A 24,497-nucleotide genomic window follows, 5' to 3' on the forward strand; every position below is an offset into this window, starting at 1 on the left:
AAACATGAAGAATGTCATAGTGTTTAGTTTTTAAATGTTTGATTACTGGGGTGAAAGCATTACCAAAATTTCCCCAAAGGGATTCCATCCGTTCTTAATATTACAAATGATTTTGCACCTTCTACTGTATTTATAGTAGAAGTGGCAACAAAAGCCTGAAGACATGATCCATATGGAAAAAAACAATCTCCCTCCAGAGCCTTTGCCTTGAAGAGACCCTAATCTAAGTGAAAACCAGACAAAATAAACAGAAATGGGCTGTAGGGTTTGCTCACAGGGGTTTTAGTGCTGCAGTGAGGGATGGTGAAGACTTGGGGGGGATAACTGCAGAGCCACAAGCTGAAACACAAGTGTGGGTCTTTAATAGTCTCTGTGTCATGCAGAAGATTTCCTGCTGTGCACAGTGAATACCACTGAATAACAAGGAATAGCCACAAGAATAGCACTGATGTCCTCAGGTAAACATATCATCCATGTTTTCTCCTGCTTGTCCAACACATGGGGTTTGGAAGGATCTTTTGCATGGATTCCAGTGGATGAGGTGGCTTAGGATTGATATTGAAGGGGAGTTTGCAGGGACAGGCAGGTTTTGGTGGAATCCCTTCCAGCCTGCTGGCCATGGCACTTTCTATCCCATCACTGGAGACTTTTCCCTCTTCCCAAGCTGCTGCCATTTGGGATGCTGCTGATGGACCCCAGAGGGGAGAGGGTTTGTCAGGGGCAGGCAAACGGGGCTGCAGCACCACAAATATTCTCACCCTGAGGAATGACTACATCATCCATTCCCAATGGCAAAAGGACTGAGGAGCTCAAACCCACACAAAACCCAGTGCTTTTCACAAGGCTCTTTACAGACAGGATTGACATCCCCAGAAGGTCAGAGAAAAATTAGTTCTGCTCAAATCCTTGGATTTTGAAGTTTACTCTTAAGAGCCAAACATTCCTTCTCCAAACCCCAAACTGGCCGTGGTACAAGGAGAGCAAATTAACATTGGCTTTACATCTGGCAGGAATTTTACAATCAGTGCTGCTCATTGCAATATAGTCTGTCCAGCATTGCCATTTTCTGAATGCCTCTTACTGCCTTCATCTATGTAATTCACCTCACTATGGGCTTGCTCAAAAATTATGCTCAAAAAAAATTATGGCAGCAGTAAAAAGGACCCCTTTAACTTGAGAGCATTCCTGATCTATCACCTACATAGTCCTAATATTTTTAATACCAGCTTGTATCTCTGTGAGAAACCACAGAAACTCCTGATCAGTGATGTAATTTTAAAAGTAATTTTAAGAGTACCACCTGTCCTTGTAACCAGTAGTATACTGCCAGTGATCCTTATTTACTCAAATAAAACTTGACTGAATTCTTTTAATACTCTACAGCAGCTTCCACTGGCTGTTTTTAGTTTCTATGGAAACACATTCAATTATTTTGTCACACAGAGCTGAATTGCTGCATAGACTCCCCGTCCACAAATGGGCACTTGAACTCTTGAATGAAATATCTCTACCCTCAGCTCTAGAAATAAAGGTTTGTTGGGTACTCAAAGACCATTTAGTTTCCCAGCATGAAACGATTGTGATGGGGGAGAAATTTTGAATTGTCATGGAATAATCTTTAATGTATCCTACTAATTCCTGCAGCTCTAGGATCTCAATGATTTCCCATCTTTGAGCTGATGATGATATTAGGGTAAAAATAACCATTATAAAGAGCAAGATAGGGTTGCTGTGGGAGAAAGCCTCATTGTCTTGCCGAGGGACTCATTGTTTTCCTGCTGATCTGCAATTTGATTTATTCTTCAACTTAAAATATTGTGCTGAAGTTGAGCACAGTTGTTGAGGTTGTTTCACAGACCTTTTAAGTTTCGACCTCTTTAATATCTTTTATATTTATATTTTCATCTTTTATGGTTCATACCACAAAGAACCTGAGCTTGTTTTCAGGTAATGCTGTTCAGCATGTAAAACACAAGCCCATAAACATAAACCCATTAGATGGAGTGCAAAACAACATCTGCAGTGCCAAGGCATAATCCCCCAGCCCCAAATCTCCATGTTTATCCTCCAGGTAATCCTGAAGTCAAGTCCAGCCCTCACCTACAGGAACAGGGAGCTGTGAGATTGGCTGAATTCTGCCAGGAGACCCCGAGGAGATAATTCTTGTGGCCTTTCCTAAAGCATGAATCATAACTTGGGCTCAGGGAACTTCAGTTTAGAGACAGAACCACTGGACTTCAGATGAAACAGAAAGTGAAGACGACACAAACTGAAGAAGAAATGACCAAAAATAGAAAAGCCAGCTGCAGAAACCTGGCTTTAGGACTGTGGCAGCCAAAAGAAAAATAATCTTGTTCAACTCTCGTACTACTCTGCAGTAAAACTACATTTATTTTAATGTTGAAATGCATTTTTTTATTTTCTTCTTGATTAATTTTAATTTCTGTTGGAGTGGGTTGTTTGTTTTGCTTTTTTTATTTTTTAATATTCATTTATTAATTTATTTATTTTATATAAGATCTCTTTGGAGCACAGAGGGGCAATATCTACTATAAACAAATCGCTAATTATGAGCACCTTGTACATAACACTGACCAGGTTTTCCTCTAAATATCACAGGGAGATTTATTACTAATATGTGAAAGATGGTCTACAAAGTTTTTCTAGGCAAAATCAGCAAATATTGAGGAAAATACATTGCTTACATCGTGCTGGGAATTGCTTTATTCTAGTTACAGACCCAGAGCAGTTATGGAGCAGTTTCTTATTTTGGAGGAGGTGGAAACAGCATGTTGCCCCCACATCAGAGAGATGGGAGTGGATAAAACATGACTTTTCCTTCTTTTGCCAGTGAATGACTCATAGTGGACATAGCTGCAATTCTTTTCCTCCTTGAGCAGAGATTTTTCTCAGAAGTGATTGATGGATGAGACTTTCTGCCCATAAAGGACACTGTGACAAGGATAAAGAGACACAAAGCTCCTTCTAAGGGTCACATGAGGTCACATCACAGTGAACTCAGAGCTAGCACTCCATTACACCTTTCCTTTCCTTTCCTTTCCTTTCCTTTCCTTTCCTTTCCTTTCCTTTCCTTTCCTTTCCTTTCCTTTCCTTTCCTTTCCTTTCCTTTCCTTTCCTTTCCTTTCCTTTCCTTTCCTTTCCTTTCCTTTCCTTTCCTTTCCTTTCCTTTCCTTTCCTTTCCTTTCCTTTCCTTTCCTTTCCTTTCCTTTCCTTTCCTTTCCTTTCCTTTCCTTTCCTTTCCTTCCCTTCCTTCCCTTCCCTTCCCTTCCCTTCCCTTCCCTTCCCTTCCCTTCCCTTCCCTTCCCTTCCCTTCCCTTCCCTTCCCTTCCCTTCCCTTCCCTTCCCTTCCCTTCCCTTCCTTCCCTTCCCTTCCCTTCCCTTCCCTTCCCTTCCCTTCCCTTCCCTTCCCTTCCCTTCCCTTCCCTTCCCTTCCCTTCCCTTCCCTTCCCTTCCCTTCCCTTCCTTCCCTTCCCTTCCCCTCCCTTCCCTTCCCTTCCCTTCCCTTCCCTTCCCTTCCCTTCCCTTCCCTTCCCTTCCCTTTTTTCCTTTTTCTTTCCCTTTTTTCCCTTTTATTTTTCCTTTTTTTTTCCCTTTTTTTCGTTTCCCTCATCAAATACCAACCTTAAAACAGCAACAAAACCAAAGAGAAGAGAAACCCTGCAAAGTTTGTAAGTGCAGATATTTGGGCTGACCTCTAAACCCGGGCTGTCCCTGTATTCCACACAGATACCTGGAGTCTCTCATTTATTTGTTTTCATTCTCTCACACGGAGAATGGCCCATGAATTTCCCACATCTCAGTTCAACTCACAGAGCCCTCCCAGCCCATCCCAGTGTGTGCTGAGCCAGGCTGAAGGCACCAGCCACCTGTGCAGAACATTTTCAGAACCTTTGAGCAGCAGTGATTGAGCTGAGCTGCAGAAATAATCAGCTTCTCTCCTCAGGCTCCACTACAAGGTGAGTGATTGGTGGAGGAGCTGTTTCAGACACCACTCATGATTCTCCTGGTGTGCTGCTACAGGAGTGGAGTCACTGAGCAGTGAATCTAATTTAGTGCATGAGCAGCACTCATGTTCTGCATGACAATAACTTGCAAATACTTTCTTAGGCACTACATTTTCAGGCTGAGGGAGCCCTCTCCAATTAAAAACAGATTGTCCTTAATAGAATCTATAAATGTGAAGTAGAGTATCTGTTCCATTTTCTTTTGCTAGATTTTTTTCCTTTGTAACAAGTTTAACCCAACTGTTTTCAGCTTTATTGTCCTGATAAGACAGAAAATTCCATTTCCTGCCATCTGTTGCTAAATTTGCAATTTTCTACAAGATCACTAGGTGTATATAGTGGGGGGAATTTCTCTTTGTTACTTTGGAGAACTTATTACAGATAGGCAAAACGATTCTCACATTTTTGACTTGCCAAACCGTCCCCTCATCGGTATTTAATACAAATATTAAAGAAAAAGATGATTAAGATTCTTCTGCATTCCCTTCTATCTAAGCACTGTGTCAGTTTAATTTGTTTCTTCAAACTTATGGTTTATTTTCTTGGATGTGATGGTTTCTTAAGCTTGTTTTTTTATTCAAATGGCCTTTTGCATTCCTTATTAACTGCTTATGTGTCTGATTTTGATGGATCCTTCCTTTCAATATCCAAGAATTAGTAGAGATGAGTAGTTTTGGTGTAGCACTGCTCCAGTTACTCTGCACTCACGTGGAGACACATTTGCTCTTACTCTTAAATCTCCATATAACTGCTTGTCAAACTCCCATCTCCTTGATGTTCCTCAAAAGCTGGAAAAGATCCTATGAAAATCCATCCATGAGGATGGTGCTGACAATTAACAGATATCTTAAAGCGAAAGGAAGGAGCAGCAAATAGATGTTCATAAGTTGTTTGAAACTGAGGGAATTTTAGGCAAAAAAAGGTGGATAAACCCTCATAACTTGGTCTCTGGTTCTGAGAATTTGAATGATCTCACTGCCATTTAAATGTTCTTGTTTGGGACCCCAAAGGAACCACTCACTCTCATTTTGGTTTAATGTTTTGGATTAATGTGTTCCCACTTGGATTCTGAGGTTTTGGGAAAAGGTTTGTTTAGCAGTATTGTCTATCAGTGCTGTTTACCATTCTTATTAATGGTAATGGTATATTCTTTCTGCCAACAAGATCTGGAAGTGTTCAGATAATGTCTAAAAATTTGGAAAGGGTCAGAAATATCAAGAACGTCGAGTTTATCCATGTTTTATGAAAATAGTAAGGCAGTACATAGAATGGAGAAACAGTTAATTTGCAGTGTAAGCTCAAATAATCCATAGATTCACATGGGAATTCAAGAATGAGACTCTAATTTACAGGGAAGCAGGACTTGCTAGTTTCAGCATTTACAGAGCTATTTTCTCTTTGAATCACTTTTTTTTTTTTTGCATTTTTTAAAATAAATAATTTAATAATAAATAAATAAACAAATAGAAATTTAAAAAAAAATATTCTTGAAAAACCCTCCAAATTTTATTTCAACATACTTTTCAAAGCACAAAGGATCAGAATATGTTTTAACCATAGGCCACAATATGTTAATATGCATTTACATTATTTATCATTCCAAGGTTGGTTGTTGAGATTGGTATATTTGCATTATTCCTACTTGTTTTGAGGTAAGGCAATGTCTCCTGTTATTATTTAATTTCTTGCTGACCTGCTAAGTATTCCTTATTAAATTTATGCTTCTCCTAGCAGTATCTACCCTTTTAAGAACTTCAGGAGCACAGAAGTGGAACTGCAGTAATGCATGGAAAATATTCAGTGTTTAGCTTTAGTTAAGTACATCATCATTGCCTGGTAAATGTGTGCAATACCTTATGCTTCCAAATAAACAGCAGAAAAAAAAGACATTTTCCACAGAAAATTAGGGAGGAGGCAGGTAAAATACAGTTCATATATTCTCTTATTCATTCTCTAAAAGTGTAACATATTTGTGACAAATAAAAATTAATACAGGAAGGTTGGAACTGAGGCCACATCAGCAGCTGGTCTGGTCCTTATATACATTCTGAAGAACACAGAGTACAAAAAAGTGGAGATAATGAGTATTATTCTTCTATTAAAAGTATTTTTTTAAAAAAATAGCTGAATTCCTACCCACTAAGTTTTATTTGTGTAAAGAAATTTTGGAAGTTTTTAAATTATTTATGGTTAATATTCTTTTAATATTCTTAATAACGTATGGTTAATATTCTAATGTACTGTATCTCTTTCATATCTGCCAGACTGAGAGCAAGATTTTCTGCAGATCAATACAACTCCTGCTGCAGAATCAACCTGAATCCTTTTAGATATGGATACAGTTAAAATTAATGAAATTAAAGCATTAATATTTAAATACTGGTAAACTTACATCGTCTCACAAATAACAGCAAAAAGGAATGGGGAAAAACTTAAGTGATAAATTTCTCTTCTTGTGACTCAGATGGTTACAAGTAACAGAATCAAGGACTATGAATCAAGGAAAATTTGATTTTTTTTTAATATAAAAGCATTTACTTTAGAGAGTGACCATAAAGAAGAACCCTAATTCTCATGCCATGATACCAGTGGGCATCTTCCAGCTGATGCCAACAGCCCATTAAAAAAACTTCCTTTGTGACAGGGTTTTCACATAACACATGGCAGCAATTCTAACCCCAGCTGGGTTTCAGCAGAGTTTGGATGGCTGCAAATTTTATCTTGTAATTAGTGGGCAGTGAGAGCCATAAGTCAAACACCCTTTTATGCAGAGCTGCTCATAGCTCTATTAATGTATTTCTCCTCTGTATCTGTGTAACTTCTACACCTCTAACTCTCTAGGTGTTCAGGTCATCAGGTGCTTGTGTAGAGCTCCCAATGTGGATGCACTACCAGGACACTTTGGGGCACATCTTCAGGCTCAGATGTTCTCCTTAAAAGCCTCTTCCCACTCTCATCATGGCTTTGGGGCCCAGGGAGCAGTGGCAGCTGTAACTCTGGTGCTCAGGTCACCCTGCCCACCACCCCTGTAGAGCCCAGCTGAGCCACAGGAGTCCAGCAAACATCTCTTCATGCACTCCTCCCAGTGCTCAGCCAAGTATTTACACCTCTTCCAATATTTTTGAGATGACCCCAATGTCCTCCAAGCAACCTTCCAGCTTTTTTATGTTCCTCGTCCTCCTTGAAGGGTGAATTCCACAGAGGAGGGCTGAGTTTCTAGGCAGTACATTTCCTTTTGTAAGGAGAGCACGGGAGCTGTTAAGACTCCAGTCATCATGTAACTATTCACAAGTGCTATGCTACAATAATCCACTTTTATGGGAGTTTGGAAGATGAATATAAAATAACATAATCCCCAGCTGTGCTGTTATGTGCAAAGCCATCCCATTAATCACACTCAGTTTTACTTTACAGCTTAAAGGTATGCAAAGTGTTGCTGCCATTCAGGTGCCTTAGTACTGGCAGTTGCACACCCTAACTGCATTTTAAAAGCTATCTTCTCAAGAAATTAAGCACTCAATCTTTTCCTTTCCTCCAGTGGAAATGGTAATTCAGCACCTTCTGATGTCAGCAACATATGCAGAGCAGCCAGAAACTCTAGGTGAGCAAATGAAACCTCAGCACTGTGACGGCCTCCAGACCTGAATATAACACGTTAAACACGTAGGAAAAAAACCCAAAGTAGTTCAGTAATTCTGTTTCTTTATGGGTTATCTGAACTGACTTAGGATCTTTTCCATGTGGCTACTGAGCACAAATAAAAGTGTGTGGGAACCCCACATCATTATGGGTGCAAGAGATTGGATTATTTGGGGTTCACAAGCATGAATTCATACTACAATGATATTGCCAATAAAGACATGAAATTCTTCTAGAGGCCTGTGGGAGCTTGCAGACCTAAGAGTGAAAAGAAGTGATACTTAGAACTGCTCACTTCTTTCCTGGAGCTGAAAGTATTGGTGGGATGGCTGGATTTAAATTGTGAGCAAGCAACTGAGTTTAAATCTAAAAAAGAAATTATATTAATTAGATTGGGCATTAGGAAAGAAAACTGTTCCCTGTGAGGGTGGGGAGGCCCTGGCACAGGGCGCCCAGAGAAGCTGTGGTTGCCCCTGGACCCCTGAAAGTGTCCAAGGCCAGGCTGGATGTGGCTTGGAGCAGCCTGGGCTAGTGGAAGGTGTCCCTGACCACTGAAGTGGGTGAGACTGGATTGGCTTCAAGATTCCTTCCAATCCAAACCGTTCCATAATTCCATTCTTCTATATGACAAGGTCAGGAAGAGAGGAATAAATTGTAACTGGTTACTGCTTTTTATCTGATAGCTGAAAATCCAATTTCTCAAGATAGCTGGAAATCTAATTTTCTATCATCGAGGCAATAGCTCAGATCAGACTCTTGGAAATTATGTGAAAGGCCTTTTCTTCAAAAGTGTGGGAATTTCTGTGACTCAAAGGGATCAATCCATGATGTACCCCCATAAAATGAAGTTTCTCAGAGAGCAAAAGAAGAAAACACAAGTCAGGGCACTTTTAAAAAATTCCTGAGGATGAATTTGAGAAACCATTTATAATTTTTTTTTTAAGGACGTCAACTTCTGTGCATCTTAACTTGTATGCTCAAGAAGTTTTTACTTGACAATTTTGAAGGAAAATTGTATACTTTTCTTAAAGAAAGCTCTGTAAATGTTCTTTTATCATAGGTAAACATTAATATGATTTTGTGTGTGCAATGTTGTATATTTTATATCAACTGTTAGGGATTTTGATTTGCAAGGGAATTTCTGGTTGTGTTTATTATTAGGGTTAGATACTTAAACCAGAAATTGCATTCAAATTTTGTGAATTTCATGGACACAGGATATCAGTTCCATTTCACTATCACTGTCATACACAGGGTAACAAGAGCATAGTGAATGCTCTTGCAAACTTCAAAGGTGAAGTAGATCAAATAAGTATTTTGTAAAATAAATCTGAACGTTAAGGCAAGATATGTGATCACATAGATTGTGAGCCTTGCAGTGTCATGGATTTCACAAATGCATGGCACCATTCAGCTGAATTTCTGTGTAGAGCTCTATAACCAGATGACTGTCTGCTATTCAGCTAAAAAAGAAGAAACAGGCTCTGGAGTCATTATTAGCCAAGATTCACAGGTGTCTCGTGTAGAAACCCTGTTTATAAAGCTTCACTGCTCTGTGTCAGGACACTAATCTCTATTCAGTGCAGAGAAATTCTGCCTTTCACAGACAGAGGGTCTATTTTTGTCTTTGAAGTTAATCCAACCCTAAGTTGCAGCAACACTTGGACACCCAGATGCAGAAATCCTGTATAGACTTCCTTTTAAATATTCATGGCTGGAAACCTGTTTCTCTGCTTCCTTCATTTTAAGCTGAGGATTCTGGCTTTTATGGGCTTTTGCTCATCTCTTAAATCCACAAGTCAAATGTTTTCTCTCTCACACAGTTGATGTTATATCCAAACGTGGATATACTTAGAGGAGCAGTCGGGGTATGTGGCAGATGGTCAGCAGGAGAAATAAAAAATCACTTAATGTTCAACAATCTCATACCAGTGGCAAGACTCATTAAGCCATGGGCTGGACTCAGCAAGACAGAAACTGCTGCTCAAGGGTTTTGCAAGGTACCGAGGGCTAAATTGATGAAACAGAAACTCCGCATGCTGGCCTGGGGTTTGCTACACTGGTCTCTGCTCAGAGCTTATCTCACTGAAGTTTTTTGTCAAGGAAGGCTGGGCCAGCCCCGTCAGCAGCTCAGCTTTCCACTTCCCAGTGCCTTGCTCCCATCTTTGGACACATTTGCCAACTGTCTGGTATATATTTATACTCTGTCTTAGCCATCACTCCAGGAATGATCCAGCCCAGTAGTGCTTGCTGCAGATAATGCACTGATGAAGCAATCTACACAGATGGTAAGCTATCAACTTAGATTAAAAAAATCATCAGTTATTGTTCCTAATTTTTTTCCAAAATTAAGGCAGCTTTGTTCAAAAATCTGTGGAAAAATATATGCACAGTTTCAAGGACACGATGCCTTTGGGCTCTTCTCAGGCCAATTAAAGAATTGTTTAGGATTTCATCTTAACTATCAACAAGCAGTGTCTTAAATTTAGGACATTTAAAAAAAAAAACAAAACAAATTAACGAAAGTTTGAGGTAATGATCCTGATTTCGGATCTTATTGGAAATACCACTGTTTAAAATAAGACATAGAGATATAATAAACAAAGTTGATGGAGATTTCTAATTGCTTTTTAAAAATAAATGCCTTTCAAAATGTTCAATTCATTCCAAATTTCTTTTTTAACACAAATATATATTTGCATAATTTCAATTAATGGAACAAATGCTGATGTTTGCTGTACTTTTATGTAACAGGAGAGATTTGAAGGCACATTGAAGTTTTTCCTGTCATACGGGTAGGGCAGGAACTAATTATCTAAGAATCTGAATGACTAAAAAGCCATATATGGAAATAATTAAAAAATTAAAACTTTGGGCTTTTTTGATACCAAAAACCTGGAGAAAATACATTTTGTGATAAAAATGGTGGCAGCTTCACAATGGGAAAAAAAAAGCCTTTCTGCAGAGGTTGTAATTGCACTTACATTTTCTTGAGTTTTAAGCAAATAGACTCAATCCAAAGCAAGCAAAGAGAAGATGATTCTGGGTAGAATTCAGAGAAGGTTTTAGTTTGGTTTGGGTCATCTTCTCTACTATCTCAACAATTGAGATAAGTCAGTTATTAAAGATAATAACATATAACTCCGTCAGAAAATTAGCAAGTGTCACCACTTTTCTGGAGTGCCATTAGTTCTGCTCCTTGAAATAGGTAAGTTCTTTATTTTATACTCACCATCACCTACCATTTCAAAGATCAATTTCTAGAAGTCTGATAATACTCTGAGCAGGATAAATTCCTTACAAATTAACTGGAATTAACTCCTTCTGCATATGTGCTCTGTCATCTTCTACTTGAGGAGCATTTTTTAATGGTCTGTGTTTCTCCATTTTAAACTATTGCACTGATTGTCCCAGAGTCCAAAATAAGGGGTAAACAGACTCTGTGTTCTGAATCAGCATTGCCTTCCTGGGATGGATCACATGGGATCTCAGGATGTGATTTCCTCATATGAATTCTGATGCCTTTCTGTGGAAAAAAAAAACCCTTCCTGCCATTTTCTGCAGAAGTGTGGGTTGAAGCCATAGGACACAGATGTCTTGGGCATTTGATTTTCTCTTTGTCATTGGTCATTACGCAATGGTAGGATAAGGAGACAACTGTCTAATTCCAAAACACTGGGCAGGATGTAATGTGAAGGGAGCAAACCTGATAGCAAGGCAATCTCATTTTCATTTCGAAGGTTGCTTTAAGGCCCTGATCTCCTGCACTTGTGGGTGCAACAAAATTCATTTGCATCCTCTCAACCTGAAGCTTTTCTGTTTCCTGCCTAAAAGTGACTTTAAAATTAAGAGGGGTTTTTTTAAAAAGAATATTATTGATAACACAGTGCTTTATGTTCATTTTCTGAAGTATATTTGTGGCACTTCTCCAAAAGAATAAAACCATGGGATATTTGCATCAGCGTAGGCCTGTGCCTTTTGTACAATAGCACAGGACAGGGATGCTGGAGCTGGAAGGTGCCTGGAGCAACTTGGTCTGGTGGAAGGTGTCCTCAACTCGTGGAACTGGATGAGCTTTAAGGTCCCTCCCCACCCAAATAACCCAGGACTGAAGGATTCCAGTTTGTTTCTGTCCGAGTCTTCTGTCAGCAGTCCTGGGGCTACACTGAGATTGTAAGAAACCTGTCAGGGACATGAAAGTTCTGGCAACACAGAGTATGAGGTGAATCCCTCCACAGCAAAGCTTTTCCCTGGGTGACACCTGTGCACACAGCACGTGTCACAGCACAGCCAGCAGAGAATAAATCAGCACTGGGTTTATTGTTTGTCATGGACTTGCTCTCACCCCTCCAGCTGCCATCCCTCCCATGGAAAGGTGACATTTGTTGGCAAGGCAGTGCAAGCCTGGACCTGCTACTGATTGCTGTCCCTTCAGGATCACAGAGGGCTGGATGCTCCTGGGCTATCTGCCTGGCACCTCTCTGGAGGGAGAAATTGGTTCCAAAACAGGGAGGAAGGCAGGAAGGGAGAAGGAGAAGGGCACTCGTGTCATATCCCCGCTTACAGGAGAGATGTTGATATTGCTCCCTGGGGTAAATCAAAGTACATTGTCTTTGCCAATCTGGATACGGCTGCCAGTATGAAATACCAGTAATGAATTCTGAATTTGAAAATTCTGATTTTTCAGGGGCTTCTTTGTGTTTCTAAAAAAAATACCTGGTAATGTATACAATTTTTTCTACTGCTTTTCTTCACAAATTACAGTTGAAAATCTCTATAGCAATTATGCACAAACTGAATTCTTATCTAACAGCTCAATCTCAGAAAAATCAAATGTTTCCCTACACTTTACCCTTCAACTTCTTTATATCCATTTATTTTGCTCTTATCAAGAGCATATGAGAGAATAAAGATAATATATTACACCAAGAATTAACAAAATTCAGATTTATAGAAGACATAATAGGATGTAAATAAGAAAGAGTTATTAAGTTTTGATAATTATGAAGCTGACATACATGAGTTATTTCTGTCTTTGTGCTGCTAATGGAAAAAAACCAGCCTAGTAGGAATCAGTCATCTGAAACTTTGCATAAATCTTTTCATAACTTTATGGAATGATTTAGATTGGAAGGAACTTTCAACTTTATCCAGTGTCACCCCCTGCCACGGGCAGGGACACCTTCCACTAGCCCAGGGTGCTCCAAGCCCTGTCCAGCCTGGCCTTGGACACTTCCAGGGATCCAGGGACAGCCACAGCTTCTCTGGGCACCCTGTGCCAGGACCTCCCCACCCTCACAGGGAAAGATTTATTTCTTATGTTTAATTTTCTTCCTTACTGGCCAGATAGAGCTTGTTCCTGCAAATATGACTTCTGGAAGTCCTTAACAATGAGATTTGTGCATTCTGCATGTTGGAAGCCAAGGATTGATTTATATATTTATAAGAAATGGAAGAGTAGACATTGCACATTATGAACAAGTCAGATCCAGGCTTACAGTACTTTCCAAAGTATTTTTAAAAGTCAAAGGCTTGAAATTCCCATCAACTGCAGGACTGAAACTCTGCAATCTTCAAATTTATCTATTCAAAGCAACTATATGTCGTTCTGTAAGATGACCTGAGGCACAACGCTGACGGTTAAAGAATGGGGTTTGATGTCTCCTTGAGGAGCTGGTACTTTACCTGCTGAGAAATCTCACAAAGTAAATCCCATATGACTTAACCCAGGTGAGGAATATTAGACACTCACTACTCTCTGTCCATTTCTCTGTCAATGCATATCTCACAGTCCTTCTGCTTGTTTAACTGAGACATTTTTTGTTTGATTCTGATCCCAAAAAGCTAATTTTCAGCGTTGACAGACCTGACCTGACAAGCAGAGACCTCATTGTCAAAGCAAGACATGAACGGCTTTGCCTGAAATATGGATATGCCTGGAAATATCCCCCACCCCAAACTCCAGCCTTCACCTCCCCTTTTCCTCTGCACTTCTGTCAAAGCTTTCTAGTGCTCTGCACTAGTACCATCTCCCACAGTGGAGATTTTTCCTTCAAACAGACCAGAGAAGTGTTTTTACAGCTGCTGTTACAGCAGCTCATGGCAGCCTGGGCTGGGACCCCTCTGTGGCTGTCACTGTCAAGGGTCACAATGGAAAAAGAAAATGAGGGAGATGGGATCTAGGCCAGGCTGTGAGCCTGTGTTGGCTACAGACTGAAGGGCTTTGGTGGCTCCACCAAGGATTCCTGACCACAGAATCTCAGAAAAAGTTGATTTGGAAGGGACCCAGCAGGATCATCCAGTCCAGCCCCTGGATATCCCAACAATCTCACCCTGTGCATCCCTGGGAGGGTTTTCCAAACCTTCCTGGAGCTCTGGCAGCCTTGGGGCCGTGCCCATTCCCTGGGGAGCCTGGGCAGTGCCCAGCACCCTCTGGGGAAGAGCCTTTCCCTGATCTCCAACCTGACCCTGCCCTGGAACATCTCCAGCCCTTCTCAGGAGTCCTGTCCCTGCCACAGGGAGCAGAGATCAGTGTCTGTCCCTCCTCTCCCACTCACAAGGAAATTGTGAGGTCTCCCCTCAGTCTCCTCTTCCCCAGGCTGGACAGAGCAAGTGCCCTCAGCTGCCCCTCATTCACCTTGAGGCCCTTCAGCATCCTCGTGGCTTCCTTTGGATGCTCCTCAACAGCTTCACATCTTCCTTACACTCTGGTGATGCTGAAGACAAAGCTCATTTTTGCTTAGTTTGTACGTCTCACTTAATAACTCACAGATGATAAAAGATATGCCCTCATGGTATATTCTATAACCTCCCTGCTCAGATATGCTGTTACAATACAGGAAATCTGGACAATACTACAACTTTCTGAAGGCCAGGGTGCTCCAGGCTCCAATATCTCCCTCTGGTGTCCTTGCCTGACCTCCAGCTGCACTTGTGGAGTACATTGTTATGCCGAAGGTGGTGGGGTGTTGTCCAGAGAGGCTCATGGCCACCATGTCACATGTCACAACTGCACAGACCGGTGGTCATCAGGCCAGGGCCAAACAGGAGCTGACAAGTCCAGAAATGTGTGCCAGGATCTCTCCTCATGTCAAGTAATCTTTTTTTAAAGTGTAGACTTCCAAGCCTTGTGAGTCACGGCAGTGCTGGCTCTGATGCTGTCTCTGCAGGCGATTCATGTGGATAGGTGATTAAGATGTCTTTAAATCTGGCCTGAGGAAAAGTCCTTTACAGCAGTTTGGTCACAGTAAAAGCCAAAAGGCCAAAAGCAAGATCTTCAGTACTGTGCATCTACACTGGGGATTAAATGTGCTGAGTACTTTATACCTGAAATTCTTTAGCAGCTTTTTCTTAACCATATTTTTCTTTCTTTTTTGTTTTAACACCACATGTCTGGTAAATAAAATGTTATTTTAAGCACCTTGTGCTCAATTATTTTCAAATTTTCAGGTTGGTTGGATCAATTGAATTACAGAATTTGCCTGGGGGGAAAAAATAGAAAGTTTGGACATTTGGGTTGGAAACAAAGAGATGTTTTGTTAGATGGAAGGGACAGAGGCAAATTGCAGTGGGAGCAAATTAATGTCAGCAGATTTGAAACAAATGAACACTCTGGAAACTGTTTCATGAGGGAGAAGAGGAAACTGAGCCCAAATTTCTCAGAGCTGGACTGTATAGAGGAAATTCATGTTCCAACAGAGTATGTGATTTCTGTTCTTATCACCCTGTCACTCGTAGAAGTGAGCCCACAAGAAAGTCTCTCTCCTTGAACAGATGATTTCCTTGAGTCATGTTCTGCTGTTGCATTTCTGAATGGTGACTGCTTTGAAATGTTATCTGAATATCCAGCAGTCACAGATAATGTGTGAGCTATACAAGTCACATCTGCTGTGTCCTTTTGAAGTATGGGCTGTTTGCCACGTGGTCAGTGATTCAGTAACCATCTTTCAGCATTGCAAGTCTCACAACAAGGTGTAACTCAACACCCTGCAGTATTAAATCAGTATCATGTCATATATCATGTCTTCAAAAGCATTAAATCATATCTCATACTGTGTTGGTACAACATCTTTCATGTTAGATTAATCTTACTAAGATGATTATCCTTTTTTTTTTTTTTTTTTAACATCCTATGACAAAATGTAAACTGTGATTGCAAAAACACTGCTTTTAGAGGACAGGAGCACTGGTAAGTTGTTTGTCGTTGAAAAGGACAAAACATTGGTGTGGAAATGTGATTTCATTGCACATATTGCACATACAGTGTTTCCAAAGCAGGAATACTTCTGCCCTGTGGCATTAATATAAACTCTCTACTCATTTCACTGTCTGCCATGCTGAAATTACTTCATTCTGATGTTGCTATTCATCAAAAATACCAAAAGTGGAGTTGAGGAGCAGCTGGAAAATTTTTTCATGGGTAGCAGGTGGTGAAGAACAGCCTCTATGAATGTGCAATAAAGTGCTGCACCATTAGAACCCCAAGTCTCCTTGAGAGGAAAGGTATTCCAAGGCCGGGTGCCAAGAGCAGGCTGCCCTGTGTATATAGGCTCCTAAACCACGTGTGAAAACACGTCTGTACACAAGAGTTTATCTCTGCCTCTCCTTGTTATCAGACCTATTATTTTGCAGGGCTCCAGATCATATTTTTTATGTACATCACGTCAGTTTTAAATAACTCTAATCCCCAATCCAATTAAAGGTATCACCTCGAAGCAGATCATTTTATTTCCTTTGAGAACAGATGCAGAGTTAGTATTCAGGTTAGTAAAGCAACCACTGCCAAACTGACCTTTGTTTTATCTCACACACTTTCATCTTATCACCTTCCTTGTCTGCAGCATGTGACTTTCAGATGTGCACCTGGTGTATCAGATCAAATATGAATTTCCACTGCACAGGAAATTCCTTTACATTAAAATTTGTAGATTCATTTTTGACTCCCAAATGCAATATCTTAATTTGAGCAGGTAAAAATATTTTTTTTATTTTCATTTTTTAAAAAATACTAATCATGACAATACGTTTGTCTTGGAACCACTTTTTTTTAGAAGCATCTCTATGATCCTTGTGAAAGAAGATGTTCTGAAATCAGACAAAATACTGTTTATTTAGCACCTCATGTTCAGAAGAATCATTTACATTACACTCAGCCCATCCTGAGGAGCTTTTGCTGTCTGTCCTACACTGCCTTTCTAAACCATATTTTTCCTCTAGACTCACTGCTCACCTTCACTTAGCAGCCTGTTAAGTGATGGATAATTGGATTTTTTTTCCCCTTACATCCAGTGCCACAAATGTTCTTTAAGAAGAAAAATCTCTGTGTGATGCACAAAGAAACGTTCATATCTTGAACTCTGTGGCTTCCTTGGTGGAAAATTTTATTCCTTAGTGATGCTGTGCTTGTGAATCCATTACACTTATAGCAAAGCAATCTAAAGTAGCTGATAAACAACATCGGGATGTAAGGAACTAACCCTGCATTATATCCAGAAGGAATGGGATTAACCTGCACTATCCCCTTTATTTATTATGTATTTCATTCTGGAGAGTTCTGAAGGAAATAGGTTTCCAGGCTTCAGTGTTCTCATGGACTGTGTTTACAGATGCTGTAGAAAAGTCATCTATTTTAAATCTATTTTTTGCCCATGAACTGGAGAGAAGACTAAGACACAAATTCCCTTCTCTGAAGTGTTTTTAGAGTATTCAGACTTTGTTGTGCTTCTAGGGCATGTGAATATTTTGCTACATGAAATTCAAAAATAAAAGAGAAACAAGAAAATGCAAATTCATGGCTCTTCCTTCTTTCATAGCTGCCTGTGGTGCATTCTGTGGGAAATTCCAGAAAAAAATCTGGGTTTAAAATGCAGAATTCTTTCTGAAACTCTTCTGTTTGATGTAGCTGTTCACTGCCTCTAGTGATGAAGTCCTTTTGAGTCTACATTAGCTTCAGAGTATGCTTCTTAAAAAAAAACATCCTTCATGGAGATAAGGGCCTGCTTCAAACATAAGGCTGCCAAGCATTACTTTTTTCCTTCCAGAAATAGGGGAGTTTATATGTTAAAATATTTTTTTAAGTTATTAAGAAGTTTCATTTGTCTTCAGTTTCTGTTACCAGAATAATATACTTTTTTAAAGTGTCTGAACAATTGGTATAATTATCACCTTCACTGTAAATGATATAGCAATATTAAGCATCCAGTCTTTTTAAAAACTCAGATACTAACATTCTATTCAAAACTCCATTCTTTTGTGTGCATATGCCATACCTTGGCATTTTAAGATTGAAATTCTTATTTACTTGAGATGCTGATAATTTTCATTTGCAGCTTGTTGCACCAGGTTTCCATTTAGTTATTATTCAAGGAAGCTCCAATTTTTTCCCACTGACTTATTACTGTGTTTACATTACATTTCTGCTTTTAATATTTTTGTTTATGTCTTTATTAAATCACAGATGGTACTGATTATATTAGACCTTAAGCAACGCTTTTTCAGTATGAAATGATTTAAAGTGCATGCAGATAAGGTTCATACCTACAATAATGTCCTGTACTGAGTGTACTCACTCAAAAGGATGATTAGTGAAGGAATCCATTTGATTGAAACAAAAAAAATGACACCAAGTTATAAACTGGCACTTCTGAAGGAAGAAATGAAAACTTTCCCTCTCTTCCATGGTTGGAAGGGAGTGGATGGATATTAAAACAAATCAGAGGAAATCATTGCTGTCCTTCTAGAAAAGTATTTGGGAAAGGGAACATTCTTCTTCTCCACTAAGACAGTTAATATTTATTTTATCCTCTCAAGCATAGATATTCCGGTCCTCTCACTCTGATTCCATAATTTGGGTGGTTGTGAGTGCCAGCACACCCCTAGCTCTGGTTCACATCAGGAGTTTCACTGACAGCAATCCAAGGGTAAGATCACATCTTCTGTTCCTGGGATTTTCAGCTTCTCAGCACAGTCATTGTGTTTCAAATTAAACCTTACTGCTGTGCCCACCAAACCAGACAGAAAACCCTCTCCATTGCACAGTGACAACTGTATAGCCACAATTTTGCTTGCTGCTTCACCTCTTCCTCTTGCCATACGTGAGCTACAGCAGTGGCCATGTGCAGTACAATTGATATTTATGAAGTCCCACCACTTTATTCTTTTTTTTTTTTTAATAAATGACAAGGTTCAAATTAAAAGGTTCAACCTGAAGGTGATGTTAGAGTGAGAGATGGCTCACAGACGTCACCCTCAAGTGTGGGTGTAGTCATCAGGCTTAGCCTAAGCCTGGGAGGAAACTTGCTCTCACCAAGTAAGTAGAACATCATTTCCTGATCTGGTTTGAGGAAGATGCTGCTGGAATCCAGAGCTTGGACTAAATGACTAGTTTAGTCCTTTCCTCAGGATGAGTGTACTCCACAACAAATCCCCTTCAGAGATTGACCATTTCTCCTCATAGCTCATGATCCTAACCCAGAAATGCACATGATGAGCTCAGGGCATGCACATGTTTGATTCCTGCAAGCCCAATGTGCTCCTTGTGCTGTTCAACATTCCCTCCATCTGTGTTTTACACCGCCTGCTGACTCCTGCAAAGCAAAATGGATTGTGCCCTCTGTCAGACACATTCCTGCATAAAAGATGCAGCAGGAGCTGGCCATCAAGTAGGATAACAATTGCTGCATGCAGTGGGCTCTGCCCAAGAAAACACAAGAATTCTCCATGTTTTTGAGGCTGATGTGCCAATGCAATGAGAACATACTGGAAATAATCACCTCTGCCTCTTGAAGCAGCAGAGCCTCAAATTCATGGAGGCAGAATCTCATCTGGCAGTACTACTCTGCAGAACATTTTTCTTTTTCAGAGTGCATTGGTTTTTAATCTTGTTTTTCTCTTTATCTTTCAAAATGGAATGTTTTCTTGGTCCATCCTTATACACAACATGGGAGCAGATTACCTACACAGAAATTTCTCTGCACCTTGTTGGCTTTGAGTTTTAGTTGGTATTTTTTGCTGAACTCAGATAAACAGTAAATACTCTGCTGATTACAGATTGATTGATTAATTCAGGTGAATTTTAAAAGTTACACTCAGCAGTGCCACAGTGGAAATCTAAGAGTGTTTGATGTGTCTGACTTTCAGGAAAAGGACCAATTGTGTGTTTCATGTTAATGAAAGCAGGCTTAAAAGCTGGGCAGAACATCTGGAACTTTAAAAGATTTGCAGTGAACAGAATAAAATAAAAATTGCAATCCTGGGTCCAACCTACTGTACACAAAAGTACTGCAGTGAATTGTTCTGACCACAATTGCAAAGAGAAAGAAAACTATTTGCACTTTATTCTAGCTGGATAATACAAAGTTTATTCAAAAAGGAGACATGAAAATTTAGTTTCTTTAACCTGCAAGTTAATTGAGTCTTTTTTCTGCTGTGAACAATGGTGCTAGGAGAGGATTTAATGGTATTTTGGTTTCAGGATTAGAAATTAAAATATTAATGCAATTTAGTATTATGATTACTAAGTGTCTTGGTCTTCAGAAAATATGAAAGAAGTTGCAAGTAATTCTGTGTAACTCATTAATTAAGTACCATTTAAAACAATCAGGAAACAATTTGTTTCATGTTCAGGAAAGAAATTTTGTGACCAGAGAAAAGAGGTTATTATTTTCAGTAATTAATGATAACCTTGACCGTATGCAGCAGCTCCTTCAGGCATGACCAAATGATTTCTGGCATAGATAAATCCCTATAAAACTCCAGTCTCAGAGAAAGTTCATCAATTACATCAAACTTTGAGGACATACCTCCAGTTTCATGAAAGAGAAAATCCAACCCTCACTCTCGAGATATTCCTTTAAAAATCCTTTATACATATATTCTATTGATTAGTGATATTTGATGTAAAATTAAACATTAGCAGAATTGGTTGTACTCAGGCCAATACCATGACCTTTATCAAAAGTTGAAGTATTGCCTCTTTAATCTGTATCTGAAAAGACACGTGCCCAAAAACTACTATTGAAAATACTATTTATATCTTCATTAACTCAATCTAATTTCTCTTTCCATAATAAAATTCACCCAGTAGCAGAGCCCAAACACTAACCTGAAGAATTAGTTTAGAGACCCCTGGAGAAGAGTGACATTTTGTTCCAATTTCCCCTTCTTGTTTGTTTGAAGCCTAGACTACCCATGGCACACAGAATCATAGACTGGCTTAGGCTGAAAGGGACGTTAAAGATCACAAAGGTGGTTTTTTTTGCTTTTATTTCTATCTTCTCCTGAACATAATAAAAAATTGTACTGGGGTTTGGTTCTCTTATTCCACTCATTGTCTGTTGAAACATTTGATGTTACAGTCTGAGCAATTGTTCCTGTTTCTCCATGACATTACTCAGGCATTTGTTCTACACTGACATTCACTTACCTGTTGACAGGTATCAAAAATTCAGTATTTTCCCTGGATTAGATAATATTCTTATAATGGGGAATACCTGAAAACTATTCTGTCAACATTCTGCTTTCTTTCTCACTACTGGTCTTTTCACCACTGATATTCCTTTATCCAATACTTTATCTTGACCAATCTGATTTTTTTAAAACAGACTAAACCAGTTTCTTTTGACCTTTTCCCCTCACTTCTCTTTGTAAAGCTCTTCTTTAAAAGCCATAAAAGCCTGGATGTCAGAAGGCAGTTTTCCCAGATAGTCAGATGGAGTCCAACCTTTGAAAACTGTCTTTTTTAGGAAGCGTATCCCGTTGGCAAAGTATTCCCAAGCCTGCTTTAACACTGATATTTGAGTCATCTGTTGTTCATCACTACATCATACGCCCTATCTCTCCCTCTGTACTGACAAGAAAAAAATTGGAGTAGTCACTAAAATGAGACATAATTAGCTCAAAAGTAAGTGATGGTATTTCTAAGTTTGAGATACACTGCCAAATCAAACTGCTGAGAAAGTTTGGTGCAACTCCCTGTAAAAGAGGAAGACTCATTGCTAGTGACATTTACTGTCACAGAATCATGGAATGCCTCCAGGTTGGAATGGGGGAATCTCAAGGATTATTTGGCCCAACCTTTTTGGCAAAAGTATGGTCTTGAAAAGATGGCCCAGCACCCTGTCCTGCTGCATCTTAAAATTGTCCAGCATTGGAGACTTCACTGCCTCCCTGGAGAGGTTATTCCAGTGACTGAAACATTTTCCATTGTGAAACATCTTCCTCTTGTGTCCGCTCAAAATCTCCCCAGCAGTGCCTTGTACCTGTTTCCTCTCATCTTTTCCATGTGACTCCTTGTAAATAAGGGAGTCTCCATCTTCTTTTTGACTCCCTTTAAATACTGGCACACAGAAATAAGGTCTCTCCTCAGCCTGCTTTTCTCACAGCCAGACAAACACAAGACTTCTCAGCCTTTCCTAATGGGGCAGCTTCCTGTTCTGGGATCATCTTTATTTGGATTTTCCCCAGACTGTCCACATCTTTTTGGCACAATGCCACAACTTTATATTTAAAAAAAAAATCATGAAGTTGCAAGTTCTGCATTGAGATAAAAAATCCCTTATATAACAAGAAAGCTGTGTTTTGTTCAATCCTTGCAACTTTACATATTTCACTTCATCTTTATCACTGCCATTACCTATGGCAATCAAACATTGCTCCAAAGCCCTCTGGAGGTTATTTTAGAAGACCTGATTATTTTTAATTATCCGAAATCTATTATATTCAGTTTTGGCAGGAGAAAAAGGTGCGTCTGGACTGCTTCTTGTGCTTTAAGAAGCTCTGGGCTCCTGCAGAAGTCATTCATGGTGAATCACCTCTTTGCAGGATGCTCATTCAGGTCATGGCCAAGACACACCCAAGAGGATAGGAGGCTCTGCAGTGATTACACAACCTTGCCTGGCAGAATGTTTTCTAACCATGAAATAACCCCACAAGAGAATTTTTTGGTTTCAGCTACCAGATCACAGAACAAAGCACAATATTTAAAAGAAAGGGGGCATGAAAGCTACAAGCACAGCCTCCTGAAAGAAGGAGGAGGGCCACCGAAATGCAAAGAGGAATTGATGGTGCTCAAGCTGGCAGAGCCGAAAGCAGGGGAGTGTAAAGTATCCCTGACAGTTCTGGAACACTGAACCTAAACTAGATTTCTCTAAAATCAATGGAAAAAGGTGCTAAATGCAGGAGTCACTGGACTATCCCACAATGCTTGTGCTCAGAAGAACAATGTCCTTAAAAGCCCATTCATTTGAGATTAACTGTAGTGTCATTGTACTAATTTCAACAAAGCAATTTTCGACCAGCAATGAAGTATACCCACTTTATGCTAATGTAGATTTGATTAGCTGGCTTTCAGGATCTCTCTCTTTTTCTGGGAAGGACTGAAACTCTTCTATTTTCTTTCCTCAGGCAACCTTTCCAATTCATATTTGACAAACGAGACGAGAGATCAATTGTGTGTAGTATGCACTGAATAATGACCCGCAAAGTTCCTAAAACAGTTGTGTGTGCTCCAGAGCAGTTATTCAGGATTCTGTACACAATGCTTTGGCACTGTTACACCTGGCCAAATGCCACAGAAAACACAGCTCTGTAAAACGGAGGCAAACCAAATGGGATGATGAATCTGTGCTCATGTCACTTCTAAGCTGCCTCCTATCCTACACAGGATACAGGAACAAATCAGGATTTATTCTGATCTTTCCCATTGTGTTTAGGAAAACAGGAATGGAGCAATATGGAAAGATGTGGCTGATCATCTCCTACAAACATGAGGGCTGTGCCCTGTGCCTGTACCATTCCCATATCCTTGGCCTGGAGGAGACTTTTAGTGCCAAGTTTGGATTTCTCAGGGTTTCCTTCCAGCAGCTTGGATTTGTCAGGCTTTCACGAGTTCCTTACCTCTGCCTTGGCATGCGGATGAGGGGCTGTTTGTGGCACCTCTTGCTGAGGCTGAAGAGCTTGTGCACTGTTCTCTGGGCCTTGAGGAAGAGCTGCCTCATGCTGCTCTCCAGCTGCTCGTAGCGGCGTTGGAAATTAGAATCCATTGTCCACAAATGCATCACAGCAGATGTGTTCAGGAAATAATTCATAGGCAGCCTCTTCATAAATAATTTGAATTCATCTGAAGAAAAAAAAGAAAGCAATTAATAATCGTTAATTATGCAGCTATGGTTGTTCTTGCAGCAGAAATTAACTTCTAATTTGTTTTTTTTTTCTTGAACCAATATTCATAAACTCAGTCTTTTGAAATTTTAAAATTGAGAATTTTAAGTCTTTCCAACTAGAAAGGTTATGTTTTTCTTGGTAATAGAATAAAACCAGCAAAATACAATATTCATATAATTTAAAAATTACTATTAGAGCAAAGACAAGCATTGTCCTTATTTCTCAACCTGGACAATATGATGATTAAATAAGAATCAGAGTTTCTTACAGTCAAATCTGGAATCTGAAAGAAAATGTGCATTTAATGATCAATGTTTATTGACTCATTTGAAGAACATCACAAACGGTCTTAAAAGAAGTATATTCCAATACTTAGGACATGCAAGTAAATGCAATTTTACAGGCCATTTCTCTCATATATATGTTATTTCACCTGATACAAGCCATTAAATTAGAATTTCATAAGTATTTACAATTAAAATGGAGCCTTTCAAAGGGTTTTACAGTACTTCAAAATTTTATGACATTTCAAGAATGTTCCCATAACTTCTTTTTGGCTCTAAAGTGGTGGAAAGGGGTCCTTCAATCACAAGGTCACTGTTATTGTGAACGTGCCATGCTTTGTGACTTATTCTGGTAGCTCCAGGGTCCATACAAGATGTGTAGACAGAA

At 39.5% G+C, this 24,497-nt stretch overlaps 1 protein-coding gene across 1 annotated transcript in view; it reads right to left on the reverse strand.

Moving 5' to 3' along the window:
• LOC136364699 (BMP/retinoic acid-inducible neural-specific protein 3) overlaps nt 1–24,497 on the reverse strand; it is a 183,786-nt gene that overhangs the window by 13,416 nt on the left and 145,873 nt on the right. Inside the window, exon 6 of the mRNA XM_066324694.1 lies at nt 23,559–23,781. Within this exon, the coding sequence (XP_066180791.1) occupies nt 23,559–23,781 (223 nt within the window). The remainder of the gene's footprint in view (nt 1–23,558; nt 23,782–24,497) is intronic.

The sequence above is a fragment of the Sylvia atricapilla genome, chromosome 9 (assembly GCF_009819655.1).
Source record: "Sylvia atricapilla isolate bSylAtr1 chromosome 9, bSylAtr1.pri, whole genome shotgun sequence".
NCBI classification, from domain to species: domain Eukaryota; kingdom Metazoa; phylum Chordata; class Aves; order Passeriformes; family Sylviidae; genus Sylvia; species Sylvia atricapilla.